Genomic DNA, 21,649 nt, shown 5'->3' on the forward strand with positions numbered 1-21,649 from the left:
GAACGTCTCTTCGTTTAACCAAACCGTGGTTCGTGCCGCAGGAGATTTTTTGCAGCGCTTTTTTTCTTTTTTTGTGTGTGTGTCCTCTACGGGACTGCGCAGTCAGGCACACGCGAAATTTGCAGAAGAAAAAAAAGCCGAAGAAAAGGAAAGAAAATAAGAATATAAACGCGAACAAACGATGCAAACAATAAGAATGCGCGACGTTAATCTTTAACAGAATTACTCTTTCACTCTTACTCTCGCATTGCCATTTTGGCAAATACATAAAATAAAACTAACTAACTAACTAACTAACTAACTAACTAACTAACCAACTAACTAACTAACTAACTAACTAACTAACTAACTAACTAACTAACTAACTAACTAACTAACTAACTAACTAGCTAACTAACTAACTAACTAACAAAATAGGTTAGAAACAACGCAAAGACAGGGTAGCAAAGGGCAACGCAGGAAACCAGGCGGAATGATCCGGTTTGTTAAGTTACATCGCTAAACGTGAAATGCCTGCTGCAGTAGTGGTTCAGTGTCTACGGTGTTCTCATGCTGCGCACGTGGTCACAGGTTCCCGGCCTCGGCGGCCGCGTACTGTTGGGGGCGGAATGCAAAATGCTGCTTATCGCAAACTTAAGTGCAGTTTGACTAACTCTACGTGATCAAAATTAATCCCGAGCCTTCCACAACAGTGGCTCCCACGTAAACCGCTAAGCAGTTTCGCATCGTTAAATGGGCCCGCAACTGTTTGTTTAAAGGAGGCAAAAAAGGACTGATATAGATGGTACGAGCAGGGAGCTTACAACAGCATTTTGGGATGCATAAGTTAACTCATGGATCTGGTGCTCGTTAGTGAAAAAAACAAACCAACAACAGCCAAGAAGCATGCCTCTATGGCTTACGTTAATGATTATTGCTACAAGCACATATTACACGCGGAAACTTACCCGTACTACTCAGAGTGCTTGTAGCTGGCGAGGGGCTTAAATTGCCAGAAACAGGCGAACAAGAAATCGTGTTGCGCTAAATGCTCGTCGTGGCCAAGGCGGAGCATGCTTGGCGCAATAGTATCACGTGGTACGTGAGCTCATGCGGCGGTGCGCGCGCTGCGTTGATTTCATTATGCGCCGTGGTAACTGCGTTTCGGTTATCACGAACGCCGCCGTTATATGCGCACTATATAAAGTTGGACTGTACGCCTAATGCATTTAGCATTATGTAACACAAGCAATGAGCGCTGTTTCGTTCTTCTTCGTATAACCACGGAGGCAGCATAGAGCGAATTTTTTTTTTCTCTCTCGTATTTCTTACGCACATGTTTGTCTTGTTTCCGTATCTTCTTTCGGATTGTTTATGATTCATGGCTAACATTTCCGTGGCACTTTAATGGATCTTGGGGATGCCTTGTCTGGCAGTACGCCTAGCATAATGCTCGGAAGGCTTATCATGAAAAATAATCTGGCATGCACATTGTCGGCACATGACGGCAAAACAACGCCCTTTCTGCACCCTTAGTTTTCCGATAATCTGCAGAATGGATGTATTTGTTAGCAGAATAGCCTTAGTGCACCCTTTTATTATTTTCGCAGTGATAAAAAGGCATTATGTAGGAAACATACACCTTACGGTATTTAAGATGCTCTGGCACTTCAACTTTTCAGGCAAGTTAAAAAAGCTGTACACGCTTCTTTCACAGCGGTTTGAACCAAGTCGTTGTTCGAGCATGTCATATGGTCATATTAGGTTAGAGATGTCATCCTAGAGCTTCCTGTGTATGGCGTCCCCGTTAGTGAAGCAGATAAACAGGTCTTTTTATTTTGTTTCCTAACCTACCGTTCGCATTTAGCCTCTGCCTTCGTTCAAGTTATTTCAGGTCCGTGTTGAATAGTGTAGATTAGCTGCCAAGCGGCAGTGGGTCATAGCGCATCAGCTAATCACAGTTGCTCAGGCGCATGTTTTTGCTGGTGTAGCATCGGCAGCACCGCAGTATTGTGCGCAGTAAGTTTTGCACTGTTTCATGCAGTATTTATTGCGGTAAGCATTTTCAGGAGCGTTAAGAACAATTTCCTGCCAATGAAGAAATGTAAAATCAAAGGAAAGATAGGAAAGTTAACAAGGGGATATCTCCGGTTGACTTCACTGTGCCGGAGAAGGGGGGAAATGAGTGCGAAAGATAAGATATATAAAAAAAAAAACTCCTGCCGGTAAGAACGCAGCATTTACGTGGAGGTCACGCGTCCCATTCGTAAAATGAGGAGACCTATATAACAATTTTTTTCCTCCTCTCTCCTATCCTGCCTTTCAGGTATTACTGTCAGCTTCACTTGAATTGTTTCAACTTGGTGTTGGTTTATACAGAAGCTGGAGGCCGTGGTGTCAGATTAACACAGTAGCTAGAGGCGCCACTGCACTCTCAAGAAAGAGAGAGAGAGAGAGAGAGAGAGAGGAATACAGCAAGGCAGGGATGTTAACCAGTCAATAGTCTGGTTGGCTACCCTACGCTGGGGAATGGGAAAAAGGGAAGAGAGAGAAGGGAGAGAGAAGGTGTAGATACGTGTACGGACAGCACTTGAGTTAAAGCCGCTTGCGCAAAGCAGAAAAAAAAAATTAAATTATGGGGTTTTACGTGCCAAAACCACTTTCTGATTATGAGGCACGCCGTAGTGGAGGACTCCGGAAATTTCGACCACCTGGGGTTCTTTAACGTGCACCTAAATCTAAGTACACGAGTGTTTTCGTATTTCGCCCCCATCGAAATGCGGCCGCCGTGGCCGGGATTCGATCCCGCGACCTCGTGCTCAGCAGCATAACACCATAGCCACTGAGCAACCACGGCGGGTACGCAAACCAGAAGTTCTGAGAAAACACAAAGGTATCTTTACTGCCTTCTGAGCTGATGATCGGTTGGCATGGTGCTCTCAATGTGCTTTATTATTTTATGAGGTAACATCTGCGTTGTCACTGAAAGGTAATACTCCCGACTACCGAGTTCGAATCCAGGCAGGGTATGCCACACGGATCTCTTTCATTTATTTTATTTTCTTCATTTTTCTTTTCTTTTTTTTTTGTCTCGCACGAGACTTTGGGATTCCTCCGCCGGACAATGGCTCCACTTGTAGACATCAAAAGGAATATTGGAAAGAAGAAAGCATAAATTGCCGAAAAAATAAAAACCATTGTGTTCACTTACGGCAAAGCATACTTCCATGTGCGTCTATTAGTTCACTCAAGCACCCTCTGTTTTGGGTGTAATGGGTATAGCTATAAGCACAAGAAAACAACCCTAAGGGTGCATATTTCTTAGTTTGTAACGACTTTATATCGATGCAATTTCGTTTCCTGCTTCTCTGGTCATTCGAACAGCGCTACGCTTACACTGCCACTGGCACTGTACCAACGCGAATGGTGAACTTGTGAAAAGGAACAGAATCAAGTGAAAGGAATCCTTACATCACACCGGCCATGATTCCTGCTAAGCAGTGCGCGAGAATTCTTCAGTATTGCAATTCTTTCCTATCTGTGCAGCTCGAACTCCGACCACGCTGCGGCCTCACATCATCTATTAGTGCTGTTTGCTCTTACTTTTACGACCTTGTTTCTTTCTATATTATTGTTCGAATTGCCACGTGAAAAGTGGGCTCTGACAGCGCTGTATGGTCACGAAATGAACTTGGTTAAAACACGTTGGCGGGCTGGTTGGTTAGAATCCATGGTAGAGTGTATAAGCGCGACTGGACGAGGACGTAGATAGGAAAAGATACACAGAAGCGCTGTGTCTTTGTATCTGTTTCTTTCTACGTCCTCGTCCAGTCACGCTTATACACTCTATCATGGATGGTCCCGAAGTTTCCTTCCTTCAATGTAATTTCAGTAAAAAATTCTCCTATTTATTGAGCCCCCCAATTACAGCCCTTTATTTCAACTTGCGCGGTGTACCCTGTAAATTGATTAATTAGTTCTTATTTATACATACATCACAGGCTCCAATCGAAGCATTGAGTAATGGGAGAAGAAATAGAACAAAATTACATAGAGTGTATACAGGAACAAAGAAAATTCATTAATGAGTGCGACAACATTTTATACACTACTTAACACAGAACTTTACAAGAACAGAGAGTGTAAATTCTCGCCATATGTTTCACGATTAGTGATGGAAACAAGGATGCCAGGAAGATCATTCCAGAGTACAATTCCAGAGTGCAATTGAGGAATTAAAAGCTTTGGTTCTGCCGAATATTCGCATGAGACTAAGATAATCAACAAGGCGCCTATAAGTACTTGGTGGAGTTACAAGGGGCAATTTGTATTGTGTTTTGTCAAGAACGTAGTTAAGTACTAGACATAATAGAGCGATTGTTCTGCGGCTGCCTAATTCTTGAAGGGATAAGTCTATTTTAATTCGAGTTGCACTGGAATGGTGGTCGTAGTTGGATGCAATGAATCTGGCGGCTTGCTGTTGTACTGCTTCTAGCAGTGGCATTAATTAGGTAACCTTGATGTGCTGACTAGATCTTATGAAGCGAATTCAAGCCGCGGATGGACGAAAATTACATCCTCTAATTTTCGTGTACCAGCAGGTGAGTGACGTAGGTTTTGACGTAAATAACTCATTGTTTGGGATGCTCTAGCGCATATACTCGTGATATAGGTTTTCCATGAAAGATTAGACGAGAGGTTTAGGCCCAAGTATATATATGACTACGCGTGAGCCTCTTGAAAGTTGTTTATTGAGCAGGAAAATACTGTTTGCGAGAAAATGAGAAAATGAGACTATTTTGCACTTTGACAAGTTGAGGTTCATCAGCCAATTACAACACCAGGAATAGATTAGGCTAAGATTGTTTTGAAGGCAGATGTGGTCATCAGGACCTTTAAGCTCTACACACAGTGCAGTCGTCTGCATATAGTCATATGCAGGAGTAAATGTTAGAGGGCAAGCCATTATTGTAAATTAGAAAAAAAGAGATCCTTCCAATGCTCTACCATGTGGCACTCCAGAAGTGAGATCAGAAAGAAAAAAAAGAAATATTTACTTCTGTTACCTGCCTGCGAAATGTAAAACAATATACGTAGCCAAGATAGCGTTTGCGAGTCAGGTCCGAAAATTGATAATATTGAAATGAGCCGAGAGTGAGCAACACGATCGAATGCTCCAGAGTAGCCTAGAAAGTTGCAATAATGTTGAATGTAATTGTCCATGTTAAGAGGTAGGTCGTATGCGAATTTAAATTGCCAAGTTGATTAGCGAATTTCAGGTGAGAGATTAGGCAACAAGTTACTACAGTCGACTTGCAGCGTTTGCAACAACCTGTAATGTGTGACTGAAGAAACAACCCCTTTTTTGTTCCACTGCACCTCGGCTTAGATTATTTTGAAATATTCGATGAAACACCCGGTATGCAGTTTCCACAACTGTCAACCTTAACCTCGAATCTTAGCTTGATGACATCATTACTGCTGCTGGAAGTTTTGATGTTGCTTTTGTTACGGGTGTCGATATCATACATCTATTTTGCACTCATGTCTCCGCACTCGCCACAGGTGTCCGTGTTGCGGCCCGGCTGCTACGATGCAGTATTTACCTTCGTTTCGCGTGGCAAGTTTCTTGAGATGGCCAGTACTCTTTTGCCGTTTCGTAAACCTACATCTCTTCTGAAGTTGATGGTTCGGCGTCAGCACTTGACGTTCTGCACTGGATTGCTTCTTTTTTCTTGCGCCAACTCTTTCGCTGATCCGGCACTCGTTACGCGGCGCCGCGCAAATCCTACACATTAAAGGGCGCTTATCGAAAGTTTACGCAGCCAGGCTTTTAACCCGCAAGCGTGCACTCTGGCTGCGTATTTCGATTTTCTTCTTCTCTACGTTCGAGATTCCTCCGCGGTGTACTTGTCCTTCAGATCTAAAGCGCCGCGTATTGCTAACGGCACAAAGAGTATGCGAAGTTTAAGTAGATGGCGCAACAGCGCGTTTGGCGTCGCTATCGGCAAGCAAGAGTGCCGAGCTGGTGAGGAATAATTAATGAGTGTCCTCGAGCGATTGGATTAATCGGAAGAACCAGGCGCCTGCCGTCCCTTTTTCGGGCCTCCGGGTGTGTCGACGACGGGCCGTTCGAGGGCCTCTTCAACGCTCCGGATATATCCAGCCGTACTTGGAAGGTTGCTTCGAAGGGAGCACAGGCACCTGCTGGCAGTGACGTGCGGCCCAAACAATGCTCCCCCCATTAGGCTCTGCTGAGAGGCTTCTTCGATCGCAGTGCGTGGCGGTACGGCTGCGCTTGAGTGTCGCTGGGCGAGTGCTCTATCAGCGCCCACAAGCCTCGTAGAATGCATTCAGTGTTGTAGGAGTCGTATGTAGCTGCTACCGTCCACAAATTTTGGTTGTAAACTACTTTACGCCCGATAAGGTAGAATGTCGCATACAAACCAACGTTAGCTTCGCGTCTTCGCATCTCCTATTCTTCTTTGATTTTTTGTATAGGGTGTAACGGTGACGAAAACACCATGCTAAGGCCTACAAATTATTAAATTATGAAGGCTGCGCGATAGATATAGTTTTACCGGTGATGCTTTATAAGGATGTAGGGGTCTCTATTTCAGTAATGCATAAAAATTAATTGAGGCGGGGGAATCTTAATTACATTTCCTGTATCATAATATATATATATATATATATATATATATATATATATATATATATATATACCAACGCCTGCGAAGACTGCGAAGATGGCTTACATTTCCGTGCACGTCCCACCATTCGGTCGGTGCCTCTCCAAAGCACGGCTGTTAGCACCAATTGCGTAGCTTTGTCGACATGTCGCGGATGCTGCAACTTGTTCCTTTCATGCGGTCTATGTACATAACTGCATGGTGCTGTTACTGTACTTTACCGTAGTGTAACCATATTTAAACAGCTGGTAGTTCGCAATATTACTGATACATTTTATGCTGCGACGTCTACGCATGTGTCAGTTTCCTTGCTGTTGATTCTGTTCCATCAGTGACTATAGAAGTAGAAGCTTTGAAGCTATGTCATTTCTGCAAGCGTAATCAATACATACCCGAAGGCGTAACCCCATACTTGTATCCATTAATACCTGTCGTTTCCAAGGGCCTAACATCGATAACTATGTCAATAATATTGCTATTCCTTCGTTAAAAAGACACCCATTTCCAAGGTTCTAATTGTGATCGACTAATACAATAACGATCTTGTCCGTTTCTTTTGATGAAGGTAACAAGGGTTTCTTGATCCCCAGATATATTCGGCATCGAACAACTGCACAGCGGTTTTCTGCTTGGAAGTGAAGGTTTCTTGAACGGCACTTCGTTTTATTTGAACCCTCGTCCTCTCTGCCACGAATCTCACGCCACTAGCTCACGTTATATCTCAGCACGCATAATGCGAAGTCCGCGGGAGGAAACTTCGAATACCCAATTGGTAATTGTTGCGTCGAGCATTTCCAGCAGCTAGCCGATAAAGAGCAAGAAAATGAAACGGAAGAAGAAAATCATCGACGTACGCAGATGAAGGAAAGGCAAGAAGGCATAGTAACGGGTGGCGGGCGACCGAAATCGACGACCATTGCCTCGCGGGCTCGCGCGGAATGCTCTACGACTGTATTCCCTATACAGGATAAAAAAAAAAAAGCATTTCGCGTCGGCGTCTGAGCTCCCTCGCGGTCCGGTCCCTTTTGACGGTGCTTAGATAGTGCTGACGCATGTGGAATGAACGGCCGCTGGCAGACTCGGTATGATGGTGTGGAGGTAATCGGGCTAAGGTGGGAGAATCGCCTTTTTTTCGAGGGGGAGTGGAGAGTGCCCACGAAAACTGGACCAAGTGGCCAAAGCCGACAACTGCGCAGTTGCACGCGTGGCGGTTGTGATTTGTTCTCTTTTCGGCAACTCTCCCTTTATTCATTCCTTAAGGACGCACCTGTCTTAATGTCTCTTGCACTGCAGGGCAGCCATCGCTTCACGCAGGCGAAAAAGATAATTCATGGAAAATCTTCCCATTGTTGGCGTACGCTCCCAAAAGCTCGACGTGTGGCGGATGTCTATCATCGGTCCTAGCTCCGGTACCACGCACCTCTGAAGCTTTTGCTACGTCAAAAGTTCATGTATCGCAGCTCAATGTATTTACATAATGGGTGAATAAATTTTGCGCCTCTGATTTCATTACACTTAGATTGGCTACCCAAGGCATTTGTGGAAAGGCAGGCGTTTCTTTTTTGAGAGTGGTACACGTTGGGGGAGCAGCCAGTGAATTAATCTGGGGGACCCTTCGGCTCCTGTAGATCTAAGTTCCTGAGGACTCAAATAATGTTCTTGTCATGGCATGTCATGATATATGTTTTATTTGCATTTCATACAATTTCTCTTTCTTATTTCACAGATGAAAAAAAAAGAAAGGTATTTAGTATGACTATGTACGTATATCGGTTCTTTGACTTAAATAGCGCATCCCACGAGGCAGTATTAAATACACGAAAGCCATAGTTCGCGCTTCCTGCATTGGCCCATGTTTAATGTAACTGAAGAAATTTCCACGCCACGTATTATCAACCAACCTTTAACTTTCTGTCATTGGATCAGGATTGGAGAGATTGAAAGCGACCCGCCAAAGCTGCTAGTTACTCTCTTTTTTTTTACTTTTTAGAATATATAGGAAGAGGCAATCAGAGAGAAGTTCATTTTGCAAACATTAGCACTTTTTTCAGTTTGCGCAATGTAATGAGCTTCAGAGCTTCGAATACTTTTGTTATTTTCTATCTCGCATTTTTATGGTGGATTACGCCAACTGGGAAATAGGCTTCTTGTGTTTTATTTGCGAACATTACGTAGTGACAAATTAAAGTTCTTTCTAGGCGGGCCTGGGTTCAATATCGACGTGACAACATACGCAACGTCTCTACTACTTAGGAAATTCGAAGGCGCGCTTTCATAGCCTTCTTTATGCATTTGCTTATTACTAACAGGCTTTTGTCATATGAAATATTTTTGAAGGCACTTCAGGAAGTAACATACGAAAGCGTTTTATTTTTTCTTCGTCGCTTATCAAAGGCGTGTGCTTTAGATACGTTTCTATTCATGCAAAACATGACAAACATACGACAGAATAACGAACCTCCAACGTTTGTTCTTTTTTTATGTGCGCTTGGTCCGCGGAACATCCTAGCGCGTGCTTTCAAAAAAGACAAAAAAAAAAAAAAGAAGGCAGTCTATTCGGGCTACGACGGTCATGTCTGTGCTAGCTTCTTGGAATCATTTTATTTTCGCTGAAGATTATGCGCAGATCGTTAGCGTATTAGCGATAATTCGGTACCGAAGAAATAGAGACAGGGGGAAAGAAAAAAAAGACTCGAGAAAGCGCGTGAAGCATGGGAGGCAAGGAAGCTATCCTGCTCACTTGAACTTTTGCGGAAGGCGTGAAAGATCGTACTGTTACGGAGACAACATTGCAGCGCCGCGTCTTGGCGTATTAATGGAACGAGACACAATGATCACTGGGAGAGTTGTGCGACTGCTCATTTGATTGTGCTCTGACTGAATGATCGTGTTCGGTGAGAAGTTGTGCTTGGTGCATAAGCTCACTACGGTTGCGATTCTCTGGGCGCTGAATACTCCTCGATCAAGATCAAGAACAATTCTGCAGCGTTTTGAGATGTTCTCGCGTTCCCTCCCCCCCCCCCCCCGCTTTTTTTTTTTTTGCTGTTTATCTATTCTAATTAGAGCATGACCTAATTTACTGCGTGCGACCGATTGCTGACCCCAGTCAGCGACGCGACGAAAATATTCCGCAAACAATGTCGGCAGCGAACCAGCGAACGCGTTATCACAAAACTGGATCTGCTAGCGAAAAATCGTTCGGTGACCTCCTTCGTGGGTGGTTCATGAGGATGACGAGTGCGTAGCTCGCTAGCGTTGCCGACGGTTTTATATCTGTCTATAACGCTGAATAGAAAAAAAAGTAATAAATAAAATGGACAGCAGAAAACACTAAGGCTGCTTGCGTGATTTGTGGCAATGAGTGTAGCATTTCCACAACTAAATTATTCTTTATGGTCACAGTAAAGATTTATGCAAAAAAGAAGAAAAAAGAAGCAATATGGCATTTCAGAGCCTCTTCGTTCAGAGCGCGGCCGTTTGGAGCGCTGGTTGCTGATATTGGGAATTTACATCCATGGTCAGTGAAACTCTAGATCTGGGCAGTGTAATTTTATAAGCTCGCACTGCATCCCAAATTTGGTTCTTGAAGCTACTTCATGAATGTTTTTATTTAGTTCCTTTACAAAGGGCAAGGGGGAAAGCGGAGGCGTGGGTGATTGTTACTGGCATCGCGATGACCTAAAGAAATAGAGAGAGAGAGAGAGAGAGAAAGAGAGAGAGAGGTAACGGAAGGATGTATATATTCTTAATGTATATTATGTAGAACCACAGACCTCAGAAACGTCCCCATCTTCACAAATAACAGACTAACCCTATAGAGAGTAATCAGCTATATAAATAACATGCCGGTATAATGTAAACTAGCTATCTACTATAGCGTCTGAAGTTACAGAGATGCTTGTTGAAACCAAAAGACAAAGCAAACATTGTAACTATTTCTACGTTACTTGCTTTATTCTTCTTGGACTCGGAGCTAAACATTCCTTACTAAAAGCGATAGGGAAACTTACGTATAGCTTGTCTTTCTCCACGAGAACAGATGGACCTTCTGTTCAGTAAACCGAGCGATTCAAACGGCGAGGGCCAGGGCTCGCACTATTCCCCGTGATTTATATTGCGCTCCAACCTGACTGATCGCCCCCAGAGTAAATGTGCCAAGGCGTACACATAGCCCCGAGATTTGCTGATATACGCAGAATATCTTTTCGACGTCGGAGTTCGCTAGTTCCGCCCCGGAAACCTCCTGAGCCCGTGTCTCAAATTTCGGATTGCTTGGAGTGCTATACTTCCTTCGGTCACTATACCGAGCTGTGCAAAGGGAACCGTATTTCTCGATGGGCCCTCGGAGCAAACCAGATATTCCGCAGCTGCGGCACTTGCGCCTCCCGACGACCATCGGTTTTGTCGAACGGTATAGCGGAGCACCTTTCGCAGAGAGAGAGAGAGAGAAAAAAAAGAAGAAAGAAGGGAAGGACTTTCTATTTCATTTCTTTGCTTTTGTTACATGCTCCAGCCTTCGGCCACGCGTTCCTCGTTTCTAAACGAATGGTTTCGAAAGCGTGCCAAATGACGCGGATATTTTAAATGATTTTCTCCTGCGCTGTCTAAGACACCCAGAGAAGAAGAAGCAGGGAAGGAGCCGTATAGAATCCGATGGTTCGTTCTCTGGAACACTCGTATTGCACAGCTTTCTCACCTCCGATGCAGCCGAGCAAGGGGTCCCATTAGCCTGAACGAGTCCGCGCAAGGAACAGGATGGCGAGAGGAAAGAATGCATTGAGAAACCATCGCGGAATATAGGAGCAAATGACGCATGAACACCGCCTTATTTCCTTTTTTTTGCGCGTGTGTGTGTATGTTCAGAGAACCAGACACAAGATGATGACGACAAAGAATATGTTAAAAGAAAGTTTGTAGGAACTATTTCGCTTGCCTTTCTTCCCACTTGGCGCACTACGCGCGGTTTGCATGTACTTTGTATCTGTTCCTTCTTTTTTTTTTTTACATAGGTTCGCATGAGCTCATGCAGCAATTAATGTATCATTTACATGTCATTTATCTGTATTGATGCCTGCATAAGCACATATCAGTTCAAGAAGTAAAAATAAAGCATTGTCGAGAGATTAGAGGCTAATATCAGAAACGATCTAAAAAATTAATTACATCAATAATATGTTGTATCTCGATACTTTCTGTAACCCCTGCATCTTAGTGAGGTTGGAGTAAACTGCACATAATGCAAAAGGATAGAAAGTTGGGCGAGTTGGTACGATTACATGATCTTGAATTGCAGCGCGAAGTGACATAGACAGAGACTAGAAGCTCAGCAGAACGTCGGGCTCAGCAGATCACTGCGCAGAGAGCAGGACAAGCCTCAGGTCGAAGCCGGGGGCACGGTTTAGTTCGTTGTCGAGAGAAGGACACAAAAAGAACTTGGCCGCGAAAGACCCTCAAGTACGTGCTGCCGAAAATCTGGCACGACAACTGCTACGCGAGCAACATCGCCATCGGTGAGCCGAAAATGTGGCCCGGCAGCTTCACCGCGAAGACCCTCACATGTCTAGCCTCTTCACTTTATGGCATTTACAGCGACAACGCTGAAGACGACTTCACGTTTTACCACGCCACCGCAAACCCAGATCGAGCACTGCTTGGCGAATCGCATAAACTCGAATAACATCGCCTTGATACAATCAAGAAAAGTTGCTTTGCACTGCTCCACCGGCATCGCCGATTTGCCACCTGCTCTCTCAACGTACGCTCTCTGGTTGCACACAGGCTTGACGTGACGCCCAACTTCATCTTAAAGAAAAAGAAAATTAAGATGTATAAAAAATACTAGAATGGAAAACCTGTGTGGCATAGCTGATTAAATCAAGCAGGCTAATTAACTTGGCCAACAACTGGTTCGCGCAAAAGACCCATTGAAGCACACGGACTACCGGGGAGTGATCTGCAAGATACCGTGCAAGGAGTGTGACGTGTTGCGCATCGGCGAGAGCGAAAATTTTAAACGGCGCCTGAAATACCACATGAATGACGTCGCTGAGGGTCATGCAGCTTCGAACACCCTAGAGGAACATCGCCATTTAACCGGACACAGCAGTGACTGGGACTCAGCAACCAACATCGCAACCCAGAAGCACTTATTCACCCGTTTGCTTTTAGAATCCTACTACATTCAATCAACTAGACGCACGAGAAACAGCACGCGGGATAATCTTCCCGAAATATACACCCGCACGCTGCGCCACCTCACCCGTAAATAACGCGCGCCCATGCTTATATCCTCATTGTGATCAAGGGAACCGTACGGGGCCCGAAACGTCATGTTCTTTATTTTTCTTTTATTCTTCGCTTGCGCATATTTTTTTTTTTTGTTTTGGCACCAGTATGCTTGCTCGCCGGACGAGTTTTCGTCGAACGCTTGACTAATTAACTGTTTATCACTATCAAAGGGGATGCCAATAAATAATCATCATCATTATCATCTTCATCATTTGGATCGCACCGCGCCATTTGTCACGCGATGTGAGATGCGCGCCACGAATCGTCAACATGTAGCCGTTGCACGTAGCTAGACCTGGCCAACTCAAGCAGTCTGGGCGACTGTCACTGCCTCGTTTCAAAGGGGATAGAAATAAATTATAATCGTCGACAGCATCGTATCGTGCCACGGGTCAAGGGATGCGACATGTGTGCCGCGTAATCTCCCAACCTTTGTTTGCTCTTCGTTACACGGTCGGCGCCTCCTCGCAAGGCACGAAACCTCTTGTGCGTGCTGCTGATAGTGGAACTCCTATGGAGGCACTCCTCCAGCTTGCACTGCGACAGTGCTGCGTCTGCCGCACAGGCCTGCGACTTTTGTCTTTCACCCGCACGGCCGGCGCCGCGGACGCGCGGAGGAGAGCGCCATCTGGTGGTGCTATAACGTAAAACTATTCCAAACTTTTCTATTCCAATTCTGTGATCAGCCCTCGGCGATTGGGCAAAAGCTTTTTTGGACCACCCCCCCTTCACCTGTCTGTCACGCGACGGGACGAAAACCGCGATGGCTCCCCATTTGATATGACGTGTACACACTTATTATGCATGATCTGACCAAAAAAAGAAAAAAATTGTTATTTCTGATTCGACACCTTTTCGCCATTAACCCCCGGTTATTGGTCAAAATTTTTCGGGCTGCACCCACTTCACCTGCCTGTCACGCGACATCACAAAACCGCAACAACTCACCGCGTCAAAGTGACGTGTACGCATTAAATATACATTAGTATGCCGAATAAAACTGAATTTTCTTCTGAATAGACGCAGGATGCCCCGTTCCGAAAGGAATAAAAGATGGCTGTCGTCGATCGCTCAGGCGCTGGGTACTCGCATCTTCCGGAGAGCATAGGTTTATTTGCGTATAATAAAACTTTTCGCGTGGCCGTGTAACGTTTTCGAGCACTTTCGGCACGTTTACGACCTCATTCTGCTAACTCTTCTTTGCTGAGGATCCGTTTTAGCGTCATTCTTAAGCTTGCGTTGCATGCCGCCGCGATTTGCGACCAGCCACCGCAAGCTAAGTAAGGGAAAGCGGACCAATCGCAGACGCCGGCACCATCCTCTTCATCCCATTATTCACTTTCACTGCACTGGGTCAGCCCCACTGAAGCTCTCTCCACTTGAGCGTGCTCCTCGACTCTTGTCAACCAATTAGATAAGATAAGCCGCGCAGTGTAGGCAATGTTATTCGTTTTTCAAGCAAACAAAAGTGACCTCCTATGAACGAGGAGGGCGTTTGATTGGTCTGTTCAGACAACCCTGCGGGTGACCGCCCGGTGCTTCCGTCAGCGGTTACGCAAATTTGACGTCAGGAGATTGGAATAAAAACATAGTGGAATCGTTTTACATTATACGGCCCCTGGTGGTGCTGCAACGAACCCAGTGGCGCGCGCGTCGTGCGTGCTGAGCTGTGATTGGTTGGTCTCATATGGAAAGGGACAAACAGCCCGGTCGCAGCTCCCGCGGTCACGAAACAAGACGAGCTTCGCAAAGAAAAGCTTTAAAAAAAACTAAGTTGACTGGGGCATGAATGTTTCGCATTAAAACGAGGCTGCACTAATACCGCCAACACTTTGAACGCCCTGCTAAAGTGGGTAAAGCGAGAGTTTCACCGCGAGATCGAGCTGTAGGTGGCAGCACCTTCACCACGTTATTGCCGATGTGCAGTCGGCGGAGCGCATAGAAATACGCACTGCGGCGCTTCGCTGCCGGCGATTTCAGCCGATTGTGCGCTAAGAAAACACACTGGCTGCAATGACCTGGTAGTGTAATGCCCTCCAGTTCAACATTTTCTTTTCCACGAAACGCGCCGCGCAGTCTTAGTTTGCATGAAAGAAGCGCAAACTGTCATTCGACGGAGGACTGACTCTCAGACACAGTCTGCTTCGACACTTCTTTGGTGCTTTTCTCTTTGTTATGATTGCGTTCCACTCTCTTGGCGTTCCTGTTGCGCAATGGAACTAAGGCAAGATTTTCTGCTAACTTTGCATTGTTTCTTTTTAAAGAAAGCCTGATAACGTCTTAACTTTTAATGAGCACTTTACTTTTTCAATTGTACGGAATTTTTTTTTTTCTTGTGAAGTCCTACGCGACTACTATGATCAGGAAACAAGCGATGTGACGGGGTGCTGTGCGTCGCTAGCACGATTTCTGCATTGCTTCACTGCAGTTATTTCTATCGCAGTGGCGGTAGAAACATCACACTTAAGCACAATTTCTGTGTTGCCATGGTCACGAGAACGACAGTGCCACAAAAAAGTTCGAAGTTCTTTGTGTTTTTTTTTATTTGAGGGCGAAAAGGGCGAGAAATTAAGGTCGAAAAAATTATTTTCTGTCCTTTATTTAGGTAAAGGGTCGCCGCTACTTTTCATCAAGCTAAGAACGTTACACCAAATGTGTACGCTCGTAATCACCGGCAAATCAGTGTAACGGGCATATCGCACATGTGCCTAATGTAATGCTCTAATTTCACTTTGTTTCTATAACAGAAGATTAAAGTAGCAAAGTGCCGCAATTCACTTCCAAAGTAATTTTTTTTTATTCGTACTGGGTTCATCGCCAGGAAATAAAACGGAGCCTCAGACGCAGATAAGTTTGTCGGTGAAACCACTAAGCGACAGTCACGTGAATATACGCCGAAGATCAAGTGTACCCCACGGGACAATTTGAGTACTTAGATACCTTAAGATACCTTTTTTTCTACCGTTAGGTGATACTCATGTCACTTCATGTTTTGTGCTGTCACAAAGATTGCGTAATTGCCAGCACGGAACACAAAGCCGTTAAGCCGCAGCACTCACCTCTCGCTGCGACCATTTCATTTCCTTGTAATGATTTGAATTCGTTTTCTGATGAGCTCCAAACGTTAAGCGGAGACAAAATTTAAATGGCATCGCCAAACGGAGGGTGCTAAGATCACACATCGGGCGCTCAACACGCGCAATCACCTGGCACGAATTCATCACAGCCCAACAACTACAGTGGAAGGGCAAATGCGTCTGTACATCGTCAGAAAAATGCGAACCAGCACTTACGACTGCGCTGCAACCGCCGGCCAAACAGTGTTTAGGGAATATGCACTTCGTAAGCGCGCACGGAAACACGTGATAGCTGGCAGATAATGCGGCACACCATCTGCACAATGAATGGTTGAAGCAGTGTCGGCCAGGCGGCGACTCCGCTTAGTCAAGCGGCCTATATTGCGACGGCTTCTTATCGCGGAGTCTTCGCCTCGCACGCGTTCTTCAGCCCACGCCGCTCACCGTATGGTTTTCAAGTGGTCTCCACGCTAATGTTTCTTTCTGCCGCCGTTGAATCCGGGGTACGTGTTCCCTTTGGGGACTCAATCAGAAAACAAAGACATCCGAAGAAATTGCGGGTCAATCATAAAAACGTACAGGACGCTGCCATGAAAGAAAGAAAGAAAGAAAGAAAGAAAGAAAGAAAGAAAGAAAGAAAGAAAGAAAGAAAGAAAGAAAGAAACTGACGTGACTTGGCCTGGTAATAGTCTAATGTGCCGCCGTGAAGCAACCGTCAGGGCGTGCTAGTTCGGACTGCCGATAAAAGGGTCTTAATGGGCATATATAGTGCAGTGCGAGATGGAATATCTCCGCGCAGTACTGCTGCCTATACCGGCGCATCTGGACTATTGTTAGCTCGTTTCCTGCGTCTTCTTTTGGCAAGCATATTTCTTTTTTTTTTTTTGCCCACATCCGGAAGGCCCGATGTGGTTTCCATCCACATCACAAACCAGATCCACAATTCCATCCACAAACCAGATCGATGATCGATCTGGTTTCGACAGTATATGCATAGGTAGGTATCACGAGCATTCGCTGCTGTCACGACGCAGTTCGCTCTACACGCCTACCCGCCAGCTTAAGGGGAGCGTTTTGGAACGAGTGCAAACATTTGGTAATTGTCCTGCGAGACAGCATGTGGTAGATGTTAGCGATTCCCGTCTGATGGCTCCTCTATAACGGACTCGCTCAACTTAGATTACCTCCTTTAAGTGTCTGCGGGGGCGCCATTAAAAGGAAATGCGAAACAAAAAACTGTGAATATTTTCTAGATATTCTACATTTAATTGCAGCTGGGCGACACGCCATGTACAGAGAGAGAAAGAGAGGTAAAAGAAAATGAAAGACACAGTGCCAGATGATATCTCCGATTGGCTACGCTGTACTGGGAAAGGAGAAAAAGAGTACGAAAGGTGAGCGAAGACGAAGGCGAAAAAGCAACAACTTAAATGTGTCCGTGCGGGCGCTGTCATACAGTCTGTGAAGGCGCCACGTATCCATACAGCGCCAAAGTCCCACTGAGACGTACGTTACACGGTGCACCGTGTCGCACTGCCACAATTTGTCGCGCCAATCCGACATCCTTTAGGAAACGACGCAGCACCTTTATAGCGGCTTGCGGAGATGTCAGTGTAGGCCCATGGCCAAGAATTTTAATTCTTGTTTTGTGTTTTGGTAGGTTCTTTAGAACGCGAAAAAAAAAAAAACGAGAGAGGAGAGATAGTGAAGTCATAAGAAATATAATTAAAGTCCTTCTTTCACGTTCTAAACATCGCGCCAAAAGAAGAGTGTACAGCAAGCCTAAACACATTCTTGCCCAAGAAGACGTTCTTTTACAAAAATTATAAGGTTCGTGTATGAATGGCACTTTCGCAACGAAGTGACTCAACTATTTTTGTTTATTTTCACGCGAAATGCCTAATCATGTTGTCAGCTTCCTCGTATTTATTCTGTTGTCTCGGTGTCCCCACGAAGCGTAAGTAAACGTTTAACATTTTTTAAAATCTTCGGGCAATTAGTACTCTTAATCTTGTTCTAGATCGTAAATGATACAGGTACAAAAACTGGTTGCGAGAAAAAATGTTGGTGTTTATTCAACTTGAACGTACTGAAATAACACTACGGTATATATATATATATATATATGCACATATTTTAAACAAATCATTGAAAAGGTTACAGTGGACTACGCAGATTTATGACCCCTTTCTACGTTTTAGGGACATCTCTGACCAGACAGATCCAATACGATTTTTGATAAAGTTTAGAAAGCGTTTCTAAAATGCTAGCTGTATCTATTCCTTCTCGAAGCCATCTCAAGAGCATGTTCCCACAGGAAAACTTCGCTTTTCTGTCGGCTCGCTAACGGCAGTGGAGCTCAATCTTGCTCAGTTTGCTCTGCAGCTTCTACAGGGCTAACAATATAGCTTCAACTTAGCTTAGTAAACGGGACATATTTGCAAAAAATTTTCGCCTCACTAAGTTGAGCCTATGTTGAACAGATGTCCTTGGACGTCCGGTTATCATTCTGTAAGACTTATTGCCACTGCTACTGCATAAAAATTCTATCTCGTTCTAGATAGGTTGCACTAAGTCGAACACATTTGCAAAACTGTAGCGCTTATTAGGTGGAATTGGTGCGGAATGATATTAACACTGAATAGTAAGTGTGTACAGAGCGAGAAAGCGAAGACACGCGAGAATGAGACGAGACGTGGCGTTCATCCTCGCCTGTGTCCTCGTATAGTAGCATTTTATGTATTTACAATGACCCATCAACTAGCCGAACGAAATGCGCTATTATCGTGTTGGCTGCTAGTTGTGGTGAAAGAGCAGTGACGCCTAAGAACTGATGCTTCCATAGCATTAGGTCAACCGACCAAACTAAGAACAAACGGTTTACCGTGATGTCCAATCTAACCTGGACGCATTAGATATTTGCTTCGCTGGTTCAACGGAATCGAAAGTATCGACACCCGGCTTATCTATACATACGTATCTTATACGCCAGCATTAGCAATTAGGATATCTCTAACGGATGCGCAAGGCGTGGTTTAAACAGGCCGTTATGATTGCAAGACGCCTTAACACCGGCAACCAATTTCTCTGCCTTTCTATATGTCAAAGTTCTATCTCCCGCCCTTCGTAAGTAATTTAATGTTTAGTGTTACTGTAAGCACAGCCGCAGTGATAGAAATCACGTCGAGGAACACTGGGTGATACCCCGTCCGCAACGTTGGGTACTCGGGACGAACGATCAATAAATCTGCGTTTAATAATCTTGATCGATTATTCTCAGTAATGCAAGCAGTAATGAAAGTTACTACGGTATTGTCTTATGCAGTCACTCGTAGAAAATGCGGCACATGCAAGCAATGCTGACCTAACGTGCAGCATAACGCGATAAGGCCGACTTTATCTACGCGAGTGGCCAATAGCCCTCTGAGGATCATGCACTTCCCATATGCACGACGTCGATATAGCGTGAGCTTTACCTCCGCCTCCCTCGATCTCTCTCGGCGGCAAACAAGCGATGAATGCTTCGCTGTTTGTAGCACATCTATTTCACCGACAAGGATGTGCGCCGAGCCCATCGTGACCGGCTTGTGGACATAAAACGCTTGAGCAATTTCCGTTAGAATGTCCGACTATCAACAGTTCTCGCTGTGTGCTGCCGAGCAAGTTACAGCAAACTGATCTTGCTCGAACTACGTTTAATAATCTGTTGTTTGCCGAAAGTTCGTGCTTTAACGCGATGTGAAATAGCACGTTTTACAGTAGCCGTATAGCTGTGTTGGCACTATTCTTGACCGTGTCAACTAGACTATCAGCTGTAATGATCATACTCTGCGATAGTATTCCTTTCTTTATCTCCTTGTACGTCTTTTTCTCCCTGTGTGGTGTCTACATCAAGTAAAATAATAATAATGATGATAATAATAATAATAATAATAATAATAATAATAATAATAATAATAATAATAATAATAATAATAATAATAATTTGTTTCTACATATTTGATCCTTTCCTTGCCTCTTATACTTTCTAACGTGCCATCTGCTACATCTGCTTTGCAGTTCCCCCGGAGACACCTGTCATCAGAGACAAATTTGGCAACAAAGTGAACAAGGTGGCCGGTCCTTATCGAGAAGGCGAATCGCTGACGCTCACATGTGAAGTTAACGGAGGTGAGTGTTTTCACATGTGCTCATAATGGGAGGTTGAAAGGGTAGCGTTGTGCATTGCAAACGGAAACAATTTTTGAGGATTTGCGCAAATTTGTGTTGTCGTATAGTGTAATTGTATGAGATGTGGTCACCATGTTGACATAACAATGAGACTGATTTAAGTTTATTTCGGTAAGTGTAGCTGTGATCTCGACGACAAAGGAAAAAATATCGCCACGCAATTGACGAAAAAATTGTTATAGGCAATGGAGTGAAAATATTGCGTGTCCGAACAACGGCACCATAACAGTATACTCATGGTTTCAGGGCAGTTGCCGAATAATGTGGAGTCTGTTAATAAAGAAATGAGAAGAAACTGCCTTACTTTAGCGAAGATAATAAACCGAGTATTTGGTCATCATTTCCTTCTCACCATCTGCAGGGCTCATTACAGCATATTATAGCCCCGCAGTGTTAATACCGAACTGTATAAATACTAGCAAACTGGCGCGGCCACATACTGCAGAGCGATTTACAGCCAGTATTTGTACGCGCAGCGCCGCGAAAGCAACGGGCCGAAAAATATGGTGTGCATACCACTCTATATCCGTTGTTTCACTTGCGATACAAAGAAAACTGATCGTGAGCACTTTTAGGCGAAGTGCCTTCACAGCTTACTCCATCTTACCAACTATGGGCTGCGCAGCGAAGGCTATGGCTTATGCCACCCAATCGCTAACGAAAGGCGGCTGCCCCTCTCATAGAAGGGAGTGGAGCTCGTCCATTGTGAGTTACTTATCCTTCCGTGAAGCTTCCAATCAGTCGGTGTCGCGCAAAGGGTGATCAGAGGCGCACGGCAGAGGGCACCTCGTTCTGTTTTTCTTTTCTAGCAGGCTGGCGCGGCCCATGGCTTTTGCTGCACCGTGCAGAGTTTGTGAGATGGAGTAGATAGCTTTTATACGCGTAGTAGTTTGGAGAGGAGTGCTTGCGTTTCGAGTCGGACTCTCCTCCGCGCGTTAGGATCATATGCTGACAAGTGTAGTCTTGGACTGCACTTGTCAAAAATTTCACCGAAATTTCACCGCTTCGTAATCAATGACGCCGGCGCAAACTCGCCAGTAACCGCCGTCAAGCCACTATTTGGCAGCCACCGAGCGCGTTCCGCGGAACGGTTCGAGGAGGACCAGCGGAAAGGATTTGGCGCCGTTCCAGGTGGAGCGAGAGGCGGAGCGAAATAAACGCGCCTGAGCAGTTTCCACGTGGCCGGAAGCGTCAAGGAGCTTTTCACACGTTCGCGCGACGCCTTCTCCGTTCCTGCTTTTCTTTCTCTCCCTCCTTTATTGATCGATTTTGGTGCGCGACTACTTTCTCTTTGATTCTTGTAAGGAAACGGCCGAGAATCAGAGGAGCCGCAGTTGTCAAACGTTGCGGAACTACTTTCGTCGTTTCACATCGGTTATTGCT

The 21,649-nt window shown here is 44.9% G+C and overlaps 1 protein-coding gene across 1 annotated transcript in view; it reads left to right on the top strand.

Moving 5' to 3' along the window:
* LOC126542374 (roundabout homolog 3-like) overlaps positions 1-21,649 on the top strand; it is a 261,562-nt gene that overhangs the window by 180,822 nt on the left and 59,091 nt on the right. Inside the window, exon 3 of the mRNA XM_050189427.3 lies at positions 20,096-20,206. Coding sequence (XP_050045384.1) covers positions 20,096-20,206 — 111 coding nt within the window. The remainder of the gene's footprint in view (positions 1-20,095; positions 20,207-21,649) is intronic.

This window comes from Dermacentor andersoni, chromosome 2 (genome assembly GCF_023375885.2).
Source record: "Dermacentor andersoni chromosome 2, qqDerAnde1_hic_scaffold, whole genome shotgun sequence".
Classification (NCBI taxonomy): Eukaryota; Metazoa; Arthropoda; class Arachnida; order Ixodida; family Ixodidae; genus Dermacentor; species Dermacentor andersoni.